The sequence below is a fragment of the Octopus bimaculoides genome, chromosome 1 (assembly GCF_046866305.1).
Source record: "Octopus bimaculoides isolate indiv1 chromosome 1, ASM4686630v1, whole genome shotgun sequence".
Classification (NCBI taxonomy): domain Eukaryota; kingdom Metazoa; phylum Mollusca; class Cephalopoda; order Octopoda; family Octopodidae; genus Octopus; species Octopus bimaculoides.
Genome location: NC_142928.1, coordinates 201,158,509 through 201,180,739, shown reverse-complemented (window position 1 = coordinate 201,180,739; position 22,231 = coordinate 201,158,509). Strand labels below are relative to the sequence as shown.

At 40.1% G+C, this 22,231-nt stretch overlaps 1 protein-coding gene across 26 annotated transcripts in view; it reads right to left on the bottom strand.

Annotated features, from left to right (window-relative positions):
- The window catches only part of LOC128249665 (protein mono-ADP-ribosyltransferase PARP15-like), a 62,590-nt gene that overhangs the window by 4,526 nt on the left and 35,833 nt on the right, over positions 1-22,231 (bottom strand). For all 26 annotated transcript variants that reach the window (XM_089338137.1, XM_089338652.1, XM_089337872.1 and 23 more), the window contains 9 exons: positions 20,812-21,039; positions 17,001-17,052; positions 11,755-11,894; positions 11,266-11,493; positions 10,229-10,456; positions 8,770-8,824; positions 7,054-7,119; positions 1,283-1,416; positions 719-896 (listed from right to left, as the gene is read on the bottom strand). In XM_089338137.1, coding sequence (XP_089194263.1) covers positions 719-896; positions 1,283-1,416; positions 7,054-7,119; positions 8,770-8,824; positions 10,229-10,456; positions 11,266-11,493; positions 11,755-11,894; positions 17,001-17,052; positions 20,812-21,039 — 1,309 coding nt within the window. The remainder of the gene's footprint in view (positions 1-718; positions 897-1,282; positions 1,417-7,053; positions 7,120-8,769; positions 8,825-10,228; positions 10,457-11,265; positions 11,494-11,754; positions 11,895-17,000; positions 17,053-20,811; positions 21,040-22,231) is intronic.

The following is a 22,231-nucleotide window of genomic DNA, read 5'->3' as shown; positions in this document are numbered from 1 at the left end:
ACCAGTAAGCTAGGTAGGAGTGCAAAACTGGGCGATAGATAAACCATCTACTCTTAAAGTATTTTTATTGAGACACCATCTCTAGGAAGGTTGCTAACCAAAGCTAAAGAGTACCATCCTACCTTAACGCACTGTGTTGAATGGCCATTGACTACGAGAGTAGTTCCTTCGCCCTTTAACAGGTCTTATTTTTGGTCCTGCAGGGTGTGCAACAATCACCCTCCCCACTAAGCAATGCTCAGTGGGGTTTTGCCAGTTTAGTCGCCAACGACCCGACCATGCAACAGGTTGTACTGGATTACATGGTGCCAATAGTGCACAAGAGCAACCTGACATGTATGTCTAGCAATCAACAACACCCCTTCTAATGACTTTCTTGCAATTGTTGATTTACAAAGATTAAAGAGAAGCATTAATGCTAACCAATCTCCAGTTTAGAAGGGGATGGGGACACACCCTTCCTCCCAATCCAGCAAAGAAAACAAACGAAAGTGTTGGTTCCACAATAATAAAATACACCTGGTTTACTCTAGAGTAGAAGATGTTAGGAAGGGTACCTGGCAGTAGAAACGATGCCAAACATGGAATGTGTAAGCAACATCACGTCCTCTGTCCTCTCTGTGTGAGAAAGGACCAATGTGGACAGTGACAGTCTGTCCAACTCAGGCCAATATGGAAGGTGGGTGGATGATGATGATGATGATGATAATATACTCACCATTTTTACCACAATAGCTACGGTTGAATCCTGATTTATTTATTCCATTAACAGATCCTTCAGCAGTACCATGCCAAAGGCCATCAACTTCATTTCTAATATTTGGATTTTCTACCTCAAACTTTTTCTTCAATGCTTGGTATCCCAGGTATAATGTTTTATTTTGAATTCTCTCAATCTGTAGAAAAGGAAATACATTTATGAAAAGACAATTAATTCACTTCTTTGACAAAGAAATAACGTTTGTGGTAAAAAGCCCCAACCCTATCTGTTTCTTTTGTTTTTTTTTATTTGATACCAATTTTGATTCAACTGTAAATTTTGGTAAGGCACAATAGTTTAGCTGCAAAATGGTGTTGCATTTACAATTCAATGCAAGAAGTTAAAGCAGAGGAATTTTTGTTGAGCCAAGATTTCTTGTGAATATCCAAAAACACATAGAACCATCACAAAATAGGTTCATACCATGAGATTTAAATCTTTTATGCAAAGAAAACGTCTCTTAACATTTTTAAAACAATAAACCATCAAATATTGTTTATAAATAGAAGTAAAAATACAAACACTGATTATACGAGATGAAGGAGAATTCCGACGGAAAGTGGCCTGGATGTCATCATATTCTGGTCCATTTGTGACTGGAACAATTTTCATTAATTCCTCGTCTCCCATTGGTGACCATGTATCAGGGATCAATTCTAGATTTGAAACAGAAATCAAATATTTCAGAACAACAAAAATAAAATTATGAAACCTTTTTCTGTTGAAAGTTTTTAGAAAAAACAAAAAACACAGGAATATTTTAATTAATTTTGAGGTTTAGACAAGGAATATGGAAATATTAAACAGAGCGGTAGTAGTGGGAGTACTGAAGTAGTGGTGGTGGTGGTGGTGGGGTCCTGAAAACACCTACCAAAGCTGACTTTAAAGCACAATACATTTGTTGGAGGTGCCAGATTGCATCCAAGCATCCGAGCCAGTATGGAAAACAAACGGTAACAGAATATGCTGCTGATGAAGATATGTATATCATCATCATCATCATTGATAGTTTGTTTGCCATGTCTTGGAGAGTTTGACAGGAGCTGATAAGGCCACACCAGCTTCCGTTGTCTGCTCTGGCATGATTTCCACAGCGGGAAGCCCTTCTTAATGCCAACCACTTTACAGAGTGTAGATGGTGCTCTTTAAATGGCACCAGCGCCAGTGTCAACTCTGCTGTGGTGGATGGGTCTTCTGGAGGTGCCAGATATCTCAGCCCTTTCTTATCTCCTCCATAAGGCTCAGTGTCTTGAGACTGAACTTCAATATTTTGTCCCATATCTTTCTGGGTCTCCCTCTTTCACGAGTTCCATCCACTTCAAGTGATCGATACCTCTTTATGCAACTGTCCTCACCCATGTGCATCACACGACCAAACCAGTACATTCTTCTCTCTTGCATGTTGCATCTAATTCCTCTTATGCCCAGCTTTTCTCTCAATGCACTAGCACATCAAGCAGAGCATACTAGCTTCATTCCTCTCTAAACTTTGTGCACCTTCTGCATTCAGGGTCCATGTCTTACTCCTATGTAGCATTGCCATTATTATACATGCATCATACAGTCTTCCTTTCACTCAGAGAGAGAGAGAGAGAGAGAGAGAGAGAGAGAGAGAGAGAGAGAGAGAGAGAGAGAGAGAGAGAGAGAGAGAGTCCTTTGGTTACCAACACAGGTAAAAGCTTTCTGAATTTTCTCCACCCTATTCTTATTCTAGCAATTACACTTTCTGTGCATCCTCCCCCACAGCTAATTAGGTTCCCTTAGGTAGCAGAAATTATCCACTACCTCTAAAGAGCCTCCAGAACATTTGAGAAAATCAATTTCCTGAATATCTGTAGTTTTTATGGTTCCTGTGCATCTTCCACAGACAAACATTACCTTCTCAGATAATTTTCTTGTTATTCCACTGCACCTCTTGTGTGTCCATAGCTTGCACTATCTACATTGTATAGAATCCCTGCCTACACCTTTCCTATATACTGAGAAGGACCATTTACCTGATGGGAGAAGGATCCTCTTTGTTTACTTAAGTTAACCTTAAGGCCCTTTGCTAAGTTAACCTTAAGATCACCCTTAGGTTCCAGGTTTTTCTTCCACAACTGGAATTTCTTTTCTAGTTCTGTTACAGAATCTGCCAGATATTTTAAGCATCTCAGTGGTGACTCCTGATGGACCAGGCGGCTCTCCCTGTCTTCATATCCTTATGAGGGGAGATTCCCTTTATTCAATTCATTCCCCACATTTAAGAGCCTTTCATAGTAGGACTTCCACACCTCTTCCCTTTCAGAGTCATTGACTGCAAGCATACCATTATCCAAACGTACAAATCTCTTTTTCACCACATCTTGATTCTCTCTGACACATTGTTTGGCAATCTGGATAAACCTCAAGTCTCTGATCTTCATGCTCTAAGACATTGGCACACTTCTTCCTTTCTGCTTCTGCCCCTGGCTAGAGAAACCTATTGCCTATTTATACATACATACACACATACATGCATGCATACATATATATCACCACCACCACCATCATCATTTAATGCTAGCTTTACATGCTGGCATGGGTTAGACAGTTTGACTGGAACTAGTAAGTTAGAGAACTGCACCAAATTCCAGTCTGATTTCACATGGTTTCTACAATTGGACACCCTTCCTAACACCAACCACTCCGAGAGTGTAATGAGTACTTTTTACGTCTCACTGGCATGGGTGCCATTTACATGACACCAGCAATGGCCACCACTAAGATTTCATGGGTGACATTCACATAGCACTGGCAATGGTCACAACTACAGTTTCACTTGGTTTGATAAGTTTTCTCAAGCACAGCATATCACCAAAGGTCTCAGTCTCTTGTCATCATCTCCATGAGGCCCAACATCAAAGGTTATGCTTCACCACTTCGTCCCTTGCCTCTGAGAGGCCCCCAACATTTGAAGATCAGGCTACTAGTTACGGCCACAATTACGATTTCACCTGATTTGACAAGTTTTCTCAAGCACAGCATATCACCAAAGGTCTCAGTCACTTGTCTTTGGCTCCATGAAGCCTGACATTTGAAGATCCTGCCTCACCGCTTCGTCCCATGGCTTCTTGGGTCTACATCTTCCACAGGTTCCCTGCACAGTTAAAGATTGGCACTTCTTTACACAGCTCTCCTCTTCCATACGCATCACATGACCATACCAGCCACATTCCTCTCTCTTGCATATTTGCATAGATTGTTTGAAGTGGTGCACCAGTTTTATAAATCAAGAAAAAGGAAGTAGTCAGAATTATGGACAATCTGGTAAGAAAACAGAAAGCTTTCTTTCTTCCAATTCTTTTTTTTACCTTTTATATTTCTCTAACTGAGCCTCCAAAAATTTAACACACACACACACACACACATATACTTACACACATACTTACATACACACATATAATTATGCACACTTCATCAACATCATCATCATCATTTAACGTCCGCTTTCCATGCTGGCATGGGTTGGACGGTTTGACTGAGGACTGGTGAGCCAGATAACTGCACTAGGCTCCAATCTGATCTGGTAGAGTTTCTACAGCTGGATGCCCTTCCTAATGCCAACCACTCCAAGAGTGTAGTGGGTGCTTTTACATGCCACCAGCATGAGGGCCAGTCAGGCGGTACTGGCAACGGCCATGCTCAAATGCTGTTTTCCATGTATCACCGGCACAAGTGCCAGTAAGGTGACGCTAGTAACGATCATGCTCAAATGGTGCTTTTTACGTGCCACCGGCACGGGGGTCACACAGTGGACTTGGCCACGATCATGCTCGGATGATGCTCTTAGCACTCCACTAGCATGGATACCTGTCATGCGGTGCTGTCATCAAATTTGATTCCGATTTCACTTTCCTCAACCGCTAGGGTGTGACACTTTTTCACACAGCTATCCTCATCCATTCTCGCCACATGACCATACCAGTGCAGTCATCTCTCTTGCACACCACATCTGATGCTTCTTAGGTCCAACTTTTCTCTCAAGGTACTTACACTCTGTCTAGTATGCACACTAACATTATACATCCAGTGGAGCATACTGGCTTCATTTCCTGCAAGCTTACGCATGTCCTCAGCAGTCACGGCCCATTTCACTGCCATGTAGCATGGCTGTTCATACACATGCGTCATACAGTCTGCCTTTTACTCTGAGAGAGAGACCCTTTGTCACCAGCAGAAGTAGGAGCTCTCTAAACTTTGCCCAGGCTACTCTTATTCTAGCAACTACACTTTCAGCGCACCCTCCCCGGCTACTAACTTGGTCACCTAGGTAACGGAAGCTATCAAAATTCTCTTCCCAATTCAATTGCAGAGTTTTTAAACTTACCCTCATACACATAATAGTCAGGAATTGTCTGTGAATAAATAATTTGTGATGAATCTCTCAAAAGCACAAAACAGATAATTATCCAAAATCCTGACTACATTCCTTTTTCTTATATTTGTGTCTGCAGAGAGATGGAATCTTTGGTTAGATGACTGCCATAGTTCAGCAATGGTTGTCTCATTCAAATTTCCCTTTATTTTGTTGATCATGTATTAACCTCCTTTTTGTCACCTATACAAGTTACAAACACGCTTGATGCTTCCTAACTTCCTGATCTTTACAGATTGTGTTACACTATCACTATATATATATATGTATGTGTGTGTATATCATCATCATCATCTAACGTCCGCTTTCCATGCTAGCATGGGTTGGACGATTTGACTGGGGACTAGCAAACCAGATGGCTACACCAGACTCCAATCTGATTTGGCAGAGTTTCTACAGCTGGATGGTCTTCCTAACGCCAACCTCTCCAAGAGTGTAGTGGGTGCTTTTTATGTGCCACCAGCATGAGGGCCAGTCCGGCGTTACTGGCAACAGCCATGCTCAAATGGTGTTTTTTACATGCCACCTGCACAGGAGTCAGTCCAATGTTTTGTTCACATGCCACTGGCACGAGTGCCAGTTAGGTGAAGCTGGAAACAATCACACTCAAATGGTGCTTTTTATGTGCCACTGGCACGGAAGCGAGACCACTGCTCTGGCAGTGATCCCGCTCAGATGGTGCTCTTAGCGCTCCACTGGCAAAGGTGCCAGTCATCGAATTTGTTTCAGTTTCGATCTCACTTGCCCCAACAGGTCTTTGCAAGCTGGGTTTAGTGTCCAATGAAGGAAGGTTGGCATGGGTGCCAGTTGGCGAATTTGGTTCAATTTCGATTTCAGTTGCGTCAATAAGGAAGACCTGGGATGAGGTGGTGAAGCATGACCTTCGAACATTAGACTTCACCAAGGTAATGACTAGTGACCGAGACCTTTGGAAATATGCAGTGCGTGAGAAGACCTGGCAAGCCAAGTGAGACTATAATCCGAGGCCTCTGCCAGGGGTGTAGCCAGCCCACTTATGCGTACCTTTCCTTCATTGGACACTAAACTCTGTTTGCGAAGACCTGTTGAGGCAAATGAAATCAATCCAAATTCGACGACTGGCACCCATGCCAACCTCTCCTTCATTGGACACTAAACTCAGCTTGCGAAGACCTGTTGGGGCAAGTGAAAGCAAAATTGTGATTGAACCAAATTCGATGACTGGCACCTGTGCCAGTGGAGCGCTAAGAGCACCACCCAAGCGTGATCATTGCCAGAGCAGCTGCCTGGCTTCCATGCCAGCAGCACGTAAATAGCACCATTTGAGCATGACCGTTACCAACATCGCCTCACTCGCACTTGTGCTGGTGGCACGTGAGAAAACATTCAAGCGAGGTCGTTGCCAGTGCCGCTGGACTGGCTCCTGTGCAGGTGGCATGTAAAAGCATCCACTACACTCTCGCAGTGGTTGGCATTAGGAAGGACATCCAGCTGTAGAAACTCTGCCAGATCAGATTGGAACCTGGTGCAACCTTCTGGTTTGCCAGTCCTCATTCAAATCCGTCCAACCCATGCTAGCATGAAAAGCAGATGTTAAACAATGATGATGATGATGTAGATGCATTACAGGTGATTTTAGAAATTAGCGTTAGATAAGTCAATGATTATCTAATACATGTGTTCTTAAGAGATGGGCAAGTATGGAAAAAAAATATGGTCACAAAGAGTGAGAGAAAATATTTGTTTCAACAAAGAAGAAGAAGAAGAAGAAGAAAAAGAAGAAGAAGAAATAATAATAATAATAATAATATGTAAATTTTTTTCTCTGTAAATTCATTCAGTTTTATAAATTTAAGAAAAAGATGTTTCCATCACTTTATATAGAGAAATCAGTTTTCCAAAATGCATGGTACCTCACCTGTGTTCACCTTTTGATGCCTAGATTTTTTCTTCTGTGACTTCCTTGGTTGAGACTTGGTTGCAGCTTGTATGAAAGAAAGGAAAAGTAGAACATAATAATAATGATAATAATATTGATAATTCTTTCTACTGTAGGCACAAGGCCTGAGATTTGGGGGGTGGGGTGGGGGTGGCTACGTGATTGTATCGAGCCCCACCTCCACCCCAGTGCCCAGTTGGTCCTTATTTCATCAACCCCATGGCTGTTAACTTTCATGTAGATGATAGAACTGTATCCTTCTGGCCAATTTCATCATGGATGCATATAAACTTCTGATCTATGGTCACTTTTGTATTTCAGTCTATAAATGAAGCAAATATCGCACAGGCTTTGGCTTATGTCTAGTACAAGATAACTAAACATAAGAACAGGGAAAACTAAAAATATATGTACTATAATTTATTACAACAAACAGAAATCATCATCATCGTTTAACGTCTGCTTTCCATGCTGGTATGGGTTGGACGATTTGACTGAGGACTGGTGAACCAGAAGGCTACACCAGGCTTCAATCTGATTTGGCAGAGTTTCTACAGCTGGATGCCCTTCCTAACGCCAACCACAGGACGTCACAAAAGAACGTGGACAAAATGAGAAACAGAGCACAGAAAACACACAGGCCATATAGAAAACATTTCCTTCATCAGCTGCCACCATTCTAAAACTAAGCATTTCGAAGATATATATATATATATATATAGAAGCATCAGATGTGGTGTGCAAGGGAGACAACTGCGCTGGTATGGTCATGTGGTGAGAATGGAGGAGGATAGCTGTGTGAAAAAGTATTGCACCCTAGCGGTTGAGGGAAACCGTGGAAGAGGTAGACCTAGGAAGACCTGGAATGAGGTGGCGAAGCACAACCTTCAGACATTAGGCCTCACCGAGGCAATGACTAGTGACCGAGACCTTTGGAAATATGCTGTGTTTGAGAAGACCCGGAAAGCCAAGTGAAACCATAACCTGTGGCCTATGCCAGTGGTGTAACTAGCTCATGTAGGTGTACCATTCTTTCATTGGACACTAAACTCTGCTTGTGAAGACCTGTTAAGGCAAATGAAATCAAAATCAATTCGATGACTGGCGTCCATGCTAGTGGAGCACTAAGAGCACCATCCGAGCGTGATTGTTGCCAGAGCAGCTGACTGGCCCCTGTGCCAGTCCCTAGTCAAACTGTCCAACTCATGCCAGCATGGAAAGCAGACGTTAAACGATGATGATATGTATGTATATATATATATATATAAACACACACACACACATATATATATATATATATATATATATATATATACACACACACATATATATACATATATATATATTTCTACAATTGGATCTAATTACTTACTGGGCATACACTTCTTTATACACATCTGTACTGGCTTTCCCATCATCATCATCAGCATCATCGTTTAATGTCCGGTTTCCATGCTGGCATGGGTTGGACGATTTGACTGAGGACTGGTGAGCTGGTGGGGGTTGCACCAGGTTCCAGTCTGATTCGACATGCTTTCTAGAGTTCAAGGCCCTTCCCAGCACCAACAGCTCCAAGAATGTAATGGGTGCTTTCTATGTGCCGCTGGCACAGGTGCTATTTGATTGACACCAGCACAGGTAGTAGTTACGTGACACTGGCTTAATATTTTATATAAGTAAACAGAAAGAATTTACCTGATGATGAAGCTGAACCATCTGTTGAAATTTCTTGGAAATATTCTTTAAATTTCTGTTAAAGGTAAGCAAATAATTCATTATCACTCAATCAAAAATTAATTTCTTAATTAATTTCTGTTAATTACAATGCAATGTTTTAATTCATTGCTTCTATCACAAATATTGTTTTAAATTAATATTTCCATTTATTGTATTATAGAATAACTTCCTATGAGGAACGGGCTTTTGAATATTCTGTAGTTTGGTGAGGAATTTTTACTTACAGAATAAAAGGAAATGAAATTTACTTGTTTAAGTGACTGTAAAAAATTATTCATGGAATTGAAATTGGTAGCAAGATTCCATGTTGTGTCCAAACACCAGCTTAATAATGACAAACCTATTTAACTTAATAATAGATCACCCAGGCCCATATATTAATGGGAATGGCCATTGCAAAATCGGCATCATGGAGGGAGCCAAGGTTTTTAAGGACTATACTAAAGCTAGCACGATAAATAGTCATAAAGAAGTTTTTCCTAAATGTGTCCACTTCAAGCGCAACTGGAAAATTGGATTACCCCGTTTAAGCCGTTTCGGGTTGGAAGCGTTGTTTTAGCTTCTGATACAGGGGAGACAACCCATCTTCATTACCGTTTTTATATGTTAAGACTTAAATCTCGATTTCTGAGCGTTTCCTCACGTCGGAAATTTTAATTTTTTGACTTTGTGCAGAGTCATATGAGCTGTCCACAAGGTTTTAGCTTTGTGGATACGAAACGTTTGGTAACTCTATGTCCAAAATTAAAATTTTTGTTATGATAATTACTGCTCTATCCTTGAGTGTGTGCTTCTTATCTGGTATATGTTTTATTGACTATCTATGATGATATTGGCCAAATCATCTACGTGAATGGTGACAGCAATTTCTTGTATATGTTTTTAGTAGAAAGTGGGTTATACATCTTTAGATTGTATTCCTGACTTTCTACTAAAAAATTTGAAGAAATAGACGGAACGCTGAACTCCAGACTAAACAACTCAAACAACATTTATTTAGGTGATAAACATACATATCTTTAGTTATACATCTTTAGAGGTGAGAATAACGAGCTGTCGAGTATAAGACCGAAAGATGTAGAGACAGCTTTAAACACACGTCCATGCTCAATCGCTGGCCAGCGAGAAAGAGAATGAATTGAGCGGGAAACGCTTGCTTTATTAATTCTACGCATGCGTAAGACTACGCATGCGCAGGTGTTACTACATGTTCAATTATAATCTAAGTGAAAAACTTTCAATACTCATAATTCAATTTTGGCACCTTTTTTCAACTCAGTCAACAACACGTGTTTCTGATGGTATGGAATAAGGACACTGAATGATTATGAGGGTCATTTCTATTTTGCAGAATATCATTTTGGTGAATTCCAAGAATATCAACACAAAACAACAAACAACAAATACAACAACCAACCTTTACTATGTACGTGTCTTGAGGATAAACCACAAAGTTTACAACTTTGATTTGGCTTGAATTCTGATCTGAGTAGTTTTTCACTGCTTCAAACATAGTTCCAGGTAGCTCTTCAATAGGGTACCTCAATTTTCCACCTCCTAATATAGGAAATGCAAGACTTTTTGCTCCCATTCTCTCAGCAGTTTCCAGACAAGTGGTTATTATTTGAGTCAAGTTTGCCAGAATCTAAAAAAAAATAATTGTTTTGGTAATTGATAATGAACATTTTATTACAGGAAGGAATCATTAAGTTGTAATTAATATATTCTTTGATTAACACATTCCACACAGAATTTGTTGTTTCAAACAGAAATGTTTTACAGATTCGAATAGCATTAAACAACTTCTAGTGATTATTGGATTAACAGATCATGTGGTCATTGGATTAACACAGATCATGTGGTCATTGGATTAACACAGATCATGTGATAGCAGGAAGTCTGGCCGAGTGAAGACTTGGATGCCATGAATGAAAAGAGTAATGTTCTAAGATTTGGTGTAATTCAAGTGGAATTTTGTAATTAACAAAAACAATAATAGGGAAGAGGAGAGATTAATTATTATTTACAAGAGGGAAATCTGGATGAGAACATACTGTAAGAATCAACAAAACAACCCACAAGGCAAGGCATCACAGACACAAAAGACTCTACACTGCACAGAAGAGACTATAGTTTAGTTGAAATGTTCAGGGAATATCTAGAATAGAGTCTACATCAATTTCAAACAACCAGAATCCTTGCTCTGGAAACTGTACAGAATACCACAAGTCCAGACTGTCAAACCATGGCCCATACTGTACATCACTGGACATCAAAGTACATGCTACTGTCTGGAAGCAGACGGAGGTGTTGTATGACTGGAAAAACAGATCTGTGGATTGTGCATAGTTTTATGGACAATTCCATTTGTGCCACAGTGATACTGGATCAGTGATGACCTAGGGTTGTACAACAACTCTTTCAATAAATCAATATGATATGATTGTTACTTACTGAATCAGGGGAATCTTCATTCCAAAAGCGTAATGCCAGATGAAATACATTCTTACATTTGAGGTTATATCCTTTAGTGATGGCTATTTCAGATGAAGAAATACCTCGAGGATATTTCTGGCTACATTCATTTTGTATCTGGGGACCAGCATCTTTGAGAATAAATGTGGAAATAGCACCTCTCTGAAGCTGGAGCTGTTTATTGGTGCTGTTAACGATGACATCAACCTAAAAAAGTAATTTATGGTAAACAACATTCGTTCCTTGGAGAGAAGATAGGATATTGTTGTTAAGAAAGGCTCTACAGAATGGTTGTAGTAAATCTGAGGTTGTTAAAGTTAACAAAGGATATACTCAAGATATCAGATGTGAAGGAAATAAAATGTTTGAGTTAGACTGAGAAAATGATTTAATTAACTCTAATGATTCCTTATTTGGAAATGAAATAACAAGTAAATATAAATAAGTTACATGAATCTATTTACTCACAGATGCATTAGAAATTGAACTAATCGTTAGGTTTATTCTAACTCCACCAACATTTTTTGTAGATATCACATTAATCGTGGATGTCATTGGGGATGTTTTCTGTGGTGGACCAGGAAAGAATGGACTTGATAATTTAGTTTCTGAAAATAAACAAATATCAATGTGTCATCATCATCGTTAACATCTACCTTCCATGCTGGCATAGGTTGGATGGTTTGACAGGAACTGGCCAGGCAGAAGATGGCACCAGACTTCTGTGTCTGTTTTGGCATGCAGAGAAGTCTGGTGCAGTCTTCTGCCTGGCAACACACCTCCTGGCGCAAGTTGAACAAAATGACACATAAAGACACATATCTGTCATAGCAAAAGTGAGGTCCTGAATGCATTGTGCTTATTCCTGTCCATGCTGGGCCCTACATCCACATCTGCCCCTGTGAATCATCCCCTTCACCACATCTCATCTTCCTAACACCCATCCCGCCATTACTCTTCTAACTATGGTCCTACTTTACAGCTGTAACCATTTGAGAGCAGAATCTGCACATACTTCTCACCCACCCCCACCATTTCAATAATACCAGTTGCCTCTCTTTCATCATCATCTCTATCCATACAACCTTCCATCAATCATCCCTTTCTGTCCCTTCACTAATCTCCCCCCCCCTCCCTCTTACTCTGCCAGGCTTCATGTTTAACACTTCTCCTATCTGCAATCATTCTCAACACCCTCTCACATCCATTGTTAATACAACCTCCAATTTTGTGGCCCCACTTACTATAGCCCCCCTCATGTATCTCTAACTCCCATCTCTGTCCCAGTTGATCATCATTATCGACCCAACTCCTCCACTGTCACATCCTGTGCATCATCTCTGTACTCTCTTATCTATTTATGAATTTATGCTTCTGCTGCTCTCCACTGCTACTCCTACGCTGCTACTCGTCACTCCCTCCTACCCAAACCTCATCTAACTCTCACTTACCCCACTCCAAACTGATATTTACCATTGCTTGGGAGTGCAAAACTGGAAGCAAGCAATCTTCTGTACAAGAAACAAAGTTTAGTCTTATTTCAGAAAGAACTTTCAGTGAAATACCTTCTTGTTTGCTCCGTATGTCTTTATTTCTTGCATTTTATCAAATTTTTCGGGATTTTTTTCTTTTTTTATTCAGGAGAGAATATTTCCAAAGGATAAAGAGGATATTGAAATTCAAACTCAGTGGCATATATATATATATATATATATATATATATATATATATATATCATTACTGTCATAAACACAAGAGAAGTAACCATCATCACAAACTGTGATGGAATTATTAAATGGGAAATGGAAGACCTTCAGAACGGAGATGGGAAAACAAAGAAACTGCTGACATTCTACAATGCACTGCATCCACAGATTTGTATTTCAAGAGAAAGAATGGAGGGAGAAGATTGTATGGAAGTGGAGAAAGAGATTTATAAGGGAGTATGTTGTTGAGAGTGTTGAGGTGCTTTTGAAGGCAGTAAGAGTGGAAAAGGTGTGACTGGAAAAAGAGGTGAAGATTTTGGAACAAGAAATGTTTATTAAAAATATGAAGGATATTGAGATGAGAAGTCATTTCAGAGAATAAAGAAGGGAATTTTGAAGAAAGAGACAGGGTTTGTTCTTTTTTTTCATCCTATTTGTGCAAGATCAACAACCAGAACAAGATACATCAGGAAGATATCTCAACTAAATGTAGAATGTGTGGTGAAAGTGATGGCTGCAGACGTAGCTTCTGGATGTAAAATGCTTACTCAGGGGGTTTCTAATATCTGGAGACATGACAAGACTGTTACAACCACACATTGGCAAATCTGTAAAAGAATTCTGGATTTGAACATGTGGGAAAATAGTATGACCATAAAACGGAACACATCCTTGAAGATGACCATCTGAAGGTACTGTGGGATATGAAACATTCTGGAAACCCCCAGGTTTAATAATGATTCCATTATTATTGCACTCAATAAGGAGGAACAAGTGTGTCGCTTAATTGATGATGCCTGTCTGTTTGGAACAGGAATGGTAGACAAAGAATGTGAGAGAATAAAGGAATAACATAGCCTAAAATATTTGGAATTGCCATGAAATTTTTTTTCCCCAATTATAATTGGAACCTGAGGGAGGGTGGCAAGAAGTTAGAATGGTTGGTGAAAGATGCTGGATATCAAGATGAATTTCCTGGTTCTACAAGAAAGAATGTTTGCTTGGCAGAGCAACGACTGTAATAGTGGTGCCAGATACTTAAGGTTGTGGGATGAAGCTTGATATCTAATAAACCAAGACAAGAATAAAATGGTGAATGAATGAAAGGAGTTATAGCAATGATAATGATGATGATGACAACAACAATAATAACAATAGTAATAATATCCCTATCAATACCACAGCTTTGCTTGTCAGTTGTTTGACCGTAACCAGATGAGCATGTCCCTTAGTGGCTGACGATATGTGCATCTGTGATCATGAATCATGTGGTTGGGAGGCAAACATCTTACTACACAGCCACACCTATATATATATGTGTATGTATATATATATAAATATATATATATATCATCATCATCATCGTTTAATGTCCGCTTTCCATGCTAGCATGGGTTGGACGGTTTGACTGAGGACTGGTGAACCAGATGGCTACACCAGGCTCCAATCTGATTTGGCAGAATTTCTACAGCTGGATGCCCTTCCTAACGCCAACCACTCCAAGAGTGTAGTGGATGCTATTACGTGCCACCTGCACAGGAGCAAGTTCAGCGGCATTGGTAATGACCTCGCTCAAATGTTTTTTCATGTACCACAGGCACAGAAGCCAGACAGCTGCTCTGGCAATGATCACGCTCAGATGGTGCTGTTAGCACTCCACTGGCACAGGAGCCAGTCATCGAATTTGGTTCAATTTCGATTTCACTTGCCCCAACAAGTGAAATTGAAGTTGAACCAAATTCGTTCAAAGGTCATGCTTCACCACCTCAACCCAGGTCTTCCTGGGTCTACTTCTTCCACAGGTTCTCTCCACAGTTAGGGTGTGACACTTTTTCACACAGCTGTCCTCATCCTTATGCAACACATGACCATACCAGCACAGTTGCCTCTCTTGTACACCACATCTGATACTTCTTATGTCCAACATTTCTCTCAAGGTACTTACACTCTGTCTAGTATGCACACTGACATTACACATCCAGCGGAGCATACTGGCTTCATTCCTTGCAAGCTTATGCATATCCTGAGCAGTCACAGCCCATTTTTCATTGTCGTGTAGTATGGCTGTTCGCACACAAGCATCATACAGTCTGCCTTTCACTTAGAGTCAGAGGCCCTTTGTCATCAGCAGATTTAGGAGCTCTCTGAACTTTGCCCTGACTATTCTTATTCTAGCAGCTACACTCTCAGAGCATCCACCACCACTGCTGAATTGGTCACCTAGGTAACAGAAGCTATCAACTACTTGCAATTTTTCCCCTGGACATGTGATGGAAGCTGTTCTCTGAAAATTTACAGTGTTTATTGCCCCAGTGCATCTGCCACACACAAACACTATCTTCCCAGTTAGCCTTCCTTCGATATTGCTGCACCTTTTATGTGTCAATAGCTTACACCAGATACATCTTATGAAGTTTCTACCTACACATTTCCTACAAATTGAGCAGGGCCATCTATCTGAAGGGATTTGTGGGTTATCTGCCTTCTTACTTACTAAGACTTCGGTTTTAGCTAGATTGACTCTAAGGCCCTTCGATTTTTAGACCTTGCTTCCACACCTGAAACTTTTCCTCTAGTTCTGGTAGTGATTCAGCTATCAGAGCAAGGTCATCAAAATAGAGGAGCTCCTAGGGTCAACCTGTCCTGAATTCCTCTGAAGAGGGAGCTGAGAACTGATTCTTTGTGGACCCCTACTCCTACCCGGAATTCTTCACTATACTCATTGCCAACCGTCAACTTACTGACAGCATCCCTGTACATGGTTTGTATAGCTCTAAGGATTATGATGAACAAGAGGGGGCTGAGCACCAATCCTTGGTGAACCCCTACTTGTACTCTGAATTTTTTGCTATACTCATTGCCAACTCTCACCTTACTGGTAGCATCCCTGTATATAGATTGTACAGTTCTCACTAACCACTCGTCTATCCCTAGTTTCCATACTGACCACCAGATAAGGGATCGGGGGACACTGTCAAATACTTTCTCCATGTCAATGAAAGCCAAACACTAATACAACAAAAGACTGCAACCAGACCCCATAACAAAAAAAAAAAAAAACTGATACAATATAATACTGGAAAGAGTTTGCACTCTCCCAACAACAACAAAAAAGAACACACAATGCTGCACACACCTCAGTAACACGTGGATGTAGCAGGTGATGCAGTAGAAATTTGCCTGAAACTACCAAATGTTTAATAATAATAATAATAATAATAATAATAATAATAATAATAATGATAATAATAATAAACAATGAAACAATAAATCATATTGTCTCTGGCTGCCCAGTCCTGGCTAAGAAGGAATATATTCACAGACACGATAGAGCTGGGACCTATATACACTGGAAGCTATGTCAACACTATGGAATAACAACAGAAAAAAGATGGTATAAACACATTCCAGAAAAGGTAACAGAAAACGAGAAAGCAACCATACTCCGGGATATGCCAATACACAGATAGAGAAATTAAGGCAAATAGACCAGATATAGTTGTCAGAGATCATGAAAGAAAAAAAATGCTTTCTAATTGATGACAACGTTTCCCTAAAAGAAATGGAAAAACTTTCAAAATACAAAGACCTGGAAATAGAGGTAACTCGAATGTGGAATCTAAAAACAGAAACAATTCCTATCATAGTAGGTGTCTTAGGTATAATAAAAAAATATTCAGACAAATACATAACAAAAACACCAGGACTTACAAATATATATAACATACAGAAAATTGCACTACTGGGCACTGCACACATCCTATGCAAAACACTTTCAATACAGTAACCATAAGAGCATCACAGCAAACCACAGCACATACCCAAGGCGCACAGAGCTGCGCTCGGTAGTGAAGTGAAAGCATGTTATAAAAATAAAACTACTGAACAATAATAATAATAATAATAATAATAATAATAATAATAATAATAATAATAATAATAATCTGGATGTTCAGTAGAGAAGACACAACAAAGCACCATGATATTCAATATTAACAAATTGTTTACCTTTTGAATGAAATCCTTCATTTTCCTGTCTATTTAGATATTCAGCAAATATCTGTGAAAACAAATAACAATGAGAATCATTTTTATGTTTTATTTTCCCATTTTTGCAAAAAGAATAGATTTAATTTAACAACAGACAAACAAAATATTTGGAATGTCTAATGATTTATTTCTAATTAGTAATAAGGAAACGAGGAAATTTACTTAGATATTGCATCCATGGCCTTCCTGTCTTTTGGGAGACATGAGACCTGTGTCAATAATGGTAATACAGTGGATACAGCAGAAAAACCTCCCACACTTTACATGGCCACTGATGTGGTATTAGTGAAGTTAAACATGTGGTAATGGTGTCTTCATGTAGCTGAAGTTCCACTGTCTTTTCTCTCCAGTTACCATCATGGTTAGAACTGTTGGACCTTGTGTTCGCAGTCAAAATGTCTATCAAGAATGTTGAATTTGGGGGTTTTCTTGTTACATCCTGTTTGACCAAAACTATTTCAGGAACAAACAGGAGTAGAAGGTAATTATTTTTACATTGTAAGGAAGAATGAGAGGAAACGTGACAATTCACACCTTGGTCTTTCATAACAAAGAAAAGAGAAAAGATTCAAAGAGAAAAAACGTTCACAAACAGTTTTACAGTGGGCAGAAATTTCCTCCATCTTTTTGGTACAGTGGAAAGACGTGAAGATTAAATTTTGGTATTAATACTGCTTCTATCGTTATGATTTTTAATAGACCTTTAGGCTATTCATTATCTTTAATAAACCTTCTGGCTATCAATTATTTCTAATAAACCTTCTGACTATTAATTAGCTTTAATAAGCCTTCTGGCTATTTGCAACATCAATGACTGAAAAGACATGAAAATGTATATATCGTTGACAGTGAGATTCGGCTATGGTGTCGCTATTGGATATCTGTCACTGAGCGAAAATACATGATCTGGCAGTTCTGGTGCCAGTAGATGGATGATTGTCATCTGCCAACAATATAAATGTGAGTGCTTTTATGCACCATGTGTCCATATTAGAGGTCCTTTCAAGGTAAATAATACAGTATTTGGTGCTCTAACACAACATCCACATTTAGTTGGATGTTAAGATTGCCTCTTTGTATTAATACTGCTTCTGTTGATATTATTTTTAATTGCTTTGATTTAGGTCCAGTCTCAATGTATGGCACCTTGGACAAGTTTCTTCGACTACAGCCTTAGGCCAAACAAAGCCCAGTGAATGGGTTTGGTAAGCAGAAACTGAAAGAAGCCTGTCATACATGTGTGTGTGTGTGTGTGTTTCCTTGCCATGACATTGTGTGATAGTTGTAGGCGAGCTTCCCTGTTATGCAAGCGGTGTCCTTTGTTTCTAATATTTTGTGATATTTTGTAAAATGGGGAAATAGTTACCTCCCTTGGAAAGAGGTGAGGGTTGGTGACAGGAAAGGCATCAAGCCATAAAAAATCCACCTCAACAAATTCCATCCAACCCATGCAGGCACAGAAAAGTGGATGTTTTGATGATGATGATGATGATGAAGATACCACTACAGTTTTTTTTTTGCTACATTTATTGTATCTTTTCTAAATCTGTCTCTGAAATAATGATAATATTAATAAATAATAATAATAATAATAATAATAATAATAACAATAATGTGGATCACCAAGTGCTTAGATTTGTTTGGAATTGCGAGAAATCTAACATGTTTTCTGAAGAGATGTATGGTGAGTTGGAAAACTGAGTCGACATCCTATGGAAAAAAAACTTGGGCACTCTGGGCACCAGAAGAGGGATTTTCCAAAGCAATAGCTTATCTCTGTTGTATTTTGTTCTTTGTGTGATCCCTTTGACCTTGGCACTCAGGAAAATGAACCTGGGCCTTCAACGAAAGGGAAAATCTCAAACGATCAACCACTTCCACTTTATGGATGATTTGAAGCTGTATAGCAAGGATGAGGCACATATGAGTTCTTTGGTGAACATGGTCCACTGTTTTATCATCATCATCATCATCATTGTCGTTTAACGTCCGCTTTCCATGCTGGCATGGGTTGGACGGTTTGGCTGACAGCTGGCAAGCCAGAAGGTTGCACTAGGTTCCAATCCGATCTGGCAAAGTTTCTACAGCCGAATGCCCTTCTTAACACAAACAACTCTGAGAGTGTAGTGGGTGCTTTTAAGTGCCACTGGCATGAGGACCAGTCAGGTGGCACTGGCATCGACCACATTTGGATGGTGCTTTTTATATGCCACTAGCACATGAGCCAGTCAGGCGGCACTGGCAACAACCATGCTCGGATGGTGCTTTTTTATGTGCCATTGGTATGGGACCAGTAAGCTGGCACTGGCATCGACTAAACTCGAATGGTGCTTTTTACATACCACCAGCATGGGAGCCAGTCAGGTGGCACTGGCAATAATCATGCTCGAATGGTGCTTTTAACGTGCCACCGGCATGGGTGCCAATCAAACAGTACTGTCATCGGCCACGACAACAATTTCGCTTGCCTCAACAGGTCTTCGCAAGCATAGTTTTATTGCCCAATGATTGAAGGGTACTCTTAAATGGGCTATTTATGCTGCACTGGCATAGGCCAGATTGACTCTAAGGTCCTTCGAATCTAGACCTTGCTTCCACACCTGAAACTTCTCCTCTGGTTCTGATAGTGACTCAGCTATTAGAGCAAGGTCATCAGCATAGAGAAGCTCCCAGGGGCTTCCTGTCTTGAATTCCTCTGTTATTGTCTGAAGGACTATGAGAGGGAGCTGAAGATTGATCCTTGGTGAACCCCTACCTCTATCCGGAGTTCTTCACTGTACTCATTGCCAACCCTCATCTTACTAACAGCATCCCAATACATGGCTCGCACAGCTCTCACTAACCATTCTTCTATCCCTAGTTTCCTCATTGACCACCAGATGAGGGATCGGGGGACCCTGTCAAAGGCTTTCTCCATGTCAACGAAAGCCAGGTACAGAGGTTTATCTTTGGCTAGGTATTTCCCCTACAGCTGTCTTACCAGAAATATAGCATCAGTGGTGCTTTTCCCTGGCACAAACCCAAACTGCATCTCGTCTAAACTGACTCCCACCCTAATTAGTTGGGCTATGACCCTCTCCATGACTTTCATTACCTGATCCAACAACTGTAATTATTTCTATCTAATGCATCACCTTTACCTTTGTAGCAGTTGACTATGGTGCTGCTACACCAGTCATTGGGTATGACTCCTTCGTGTATCACCTGATTGACTATACGGGTGACTAGACTATAGCTGACACCATCTCTGCGGTGATTCCTGATGGGCCAAGGGCTTTCCCTATCTTCATACCCTTAATTGCTTTATCTACCATGGTACTGTCAATTGGGATAGCTAGTCCCTCTGTTGGGTCGACATTTGGCAGACTCTCTTTCTCCCATTCGTTCTCTTCATTCAGAAACTTTTCATAGTGGCGTCTCCAAGTCTCTCTCTTTGCAGCCTCAATGAACACAAGTGAGCCATCATCCATGCAGACACATTTCTCTCCTATGACATTATGATTCTCTTTCACACACTGTCTTGCAACATGAAACACTTCAAGTCTTTGGTCCTCACAGCACAGAACATTAGCAAATTTTTTCCTATAGTGCTGTCAAAATGTCCAACCCATGCCAGCAAGGAAACCAGATGTTAAATGATGATGATGGTGATGATGATGATGATTCCATGTTTTATTTTGCTTTCTATTTCCTTTGTTTATTTCAAAATATATTTTTTGCAAATTCTAAAAATTTCAACATAAAACAACAAACAAATACATCAACTAACCTTTATTATTTTTGTCTCTGTAGGAAAAACAACAAAGTAAACATCTTTGATCTGGCTTGGATTTACATTTGAGTAGTTTTTCACTGCTTCATACATAATTCCAGGTAGTTTTTCAATGGGGTACCTCATTTTTCCAGTCCCTAATATAGGAAATGCAAGGCTTTTTGCTCCCATTCTCTCAGCAGTTTCTAGACAATTGGTTATTATTTGAGTCAAGTTTGCCAGAATCTAAAAAAATAATTGTTTTGTAATTGACAATGAACATTTTATTAAATGATTTTCTTATTACAGAAAGAAACCATTAAGTTGTAATAAATATAATCCCCCTTTAGTTAGATGGCCCTGCTTGATCTTTAGAAAAGGTGTAGGTAGAAACTCCATAAGATGTACCCGGTGTAAGCTGGGTACACATAAGAGGTACAGCAATATCAAAGGAAGGTTAACCAGGATGATAGTTTTTATGTGTGGAAGGTGCAATAAACAGTAAAAATGTACAGAAAAGAGATTGCATCAACTGCCAGTGGGGAAAGCTAGAAGTGGTTGATAGCTTCCATTATCTAGGTGACCAAGTTAGTAGCAGAGGTGGATGCCCCGAGAGTGTAGCTGCTAGAATAAGAAGACTAGGCTGGGCCAAGTTCAGAGAGCTCCTACTTCTGCTGGTAACAAAAGACCATGAAGCTAGTGTGCTTCACTGGATGTGCAATGTCATTGTGCATGTACGACAGAGTGTAAGTGTCTTGAGAGTTGAGAGAAAAAAATGGCCATAAGGGGCATCAGATGTGGTGTACAAGAGACACAACTGCATTGGTATGGTCATGTGATGTGTATGGATGTGAATAGCTGTGTTAAGAAATGCTGATCACTAACAGTGGAGGGAACCTGTGGAAGAGGTGGACCCAGGAAGACATGGGATGAGGTGGTGAAGCATGATCTTTGAATGTTGGGCCTCACACAGGCAATCACTAGTGACGGAGACTTTTGGCGATATGCTGTGCTTGAGAAAACCCATCAAGTTGTGGCCATACCAGTGTCATGTAAATGACACCCATGCACCGTACTTGTGGTCATCGATGGTACCATGTAATTGTACCAATTGTGACCAATGGTGATGCCATGCAAATGGCACCTATGCATTGTAGTCATGATCACTGTCGTTGCCATATAAATGGCACCTGTGCATCATATTCATAGTTGTTGCCAGTGCCATATAAACGGTACCCATCCATGAATCATAGTTGTGGCTGTTGTCGGTCTTATGTGAATGGCACCCATGCTGGTGGCACGTAAAAGCAGCACCCATTACACTCCTGGAATGGTTAGCGTTAGGAAGAACATCCAGCTGCAGAAACCATGCCAAATCAGACAATTGGAACCTGGTGCACCTGTTCAGCTTATCAGTCACAGTTAGAATGCCCAACTC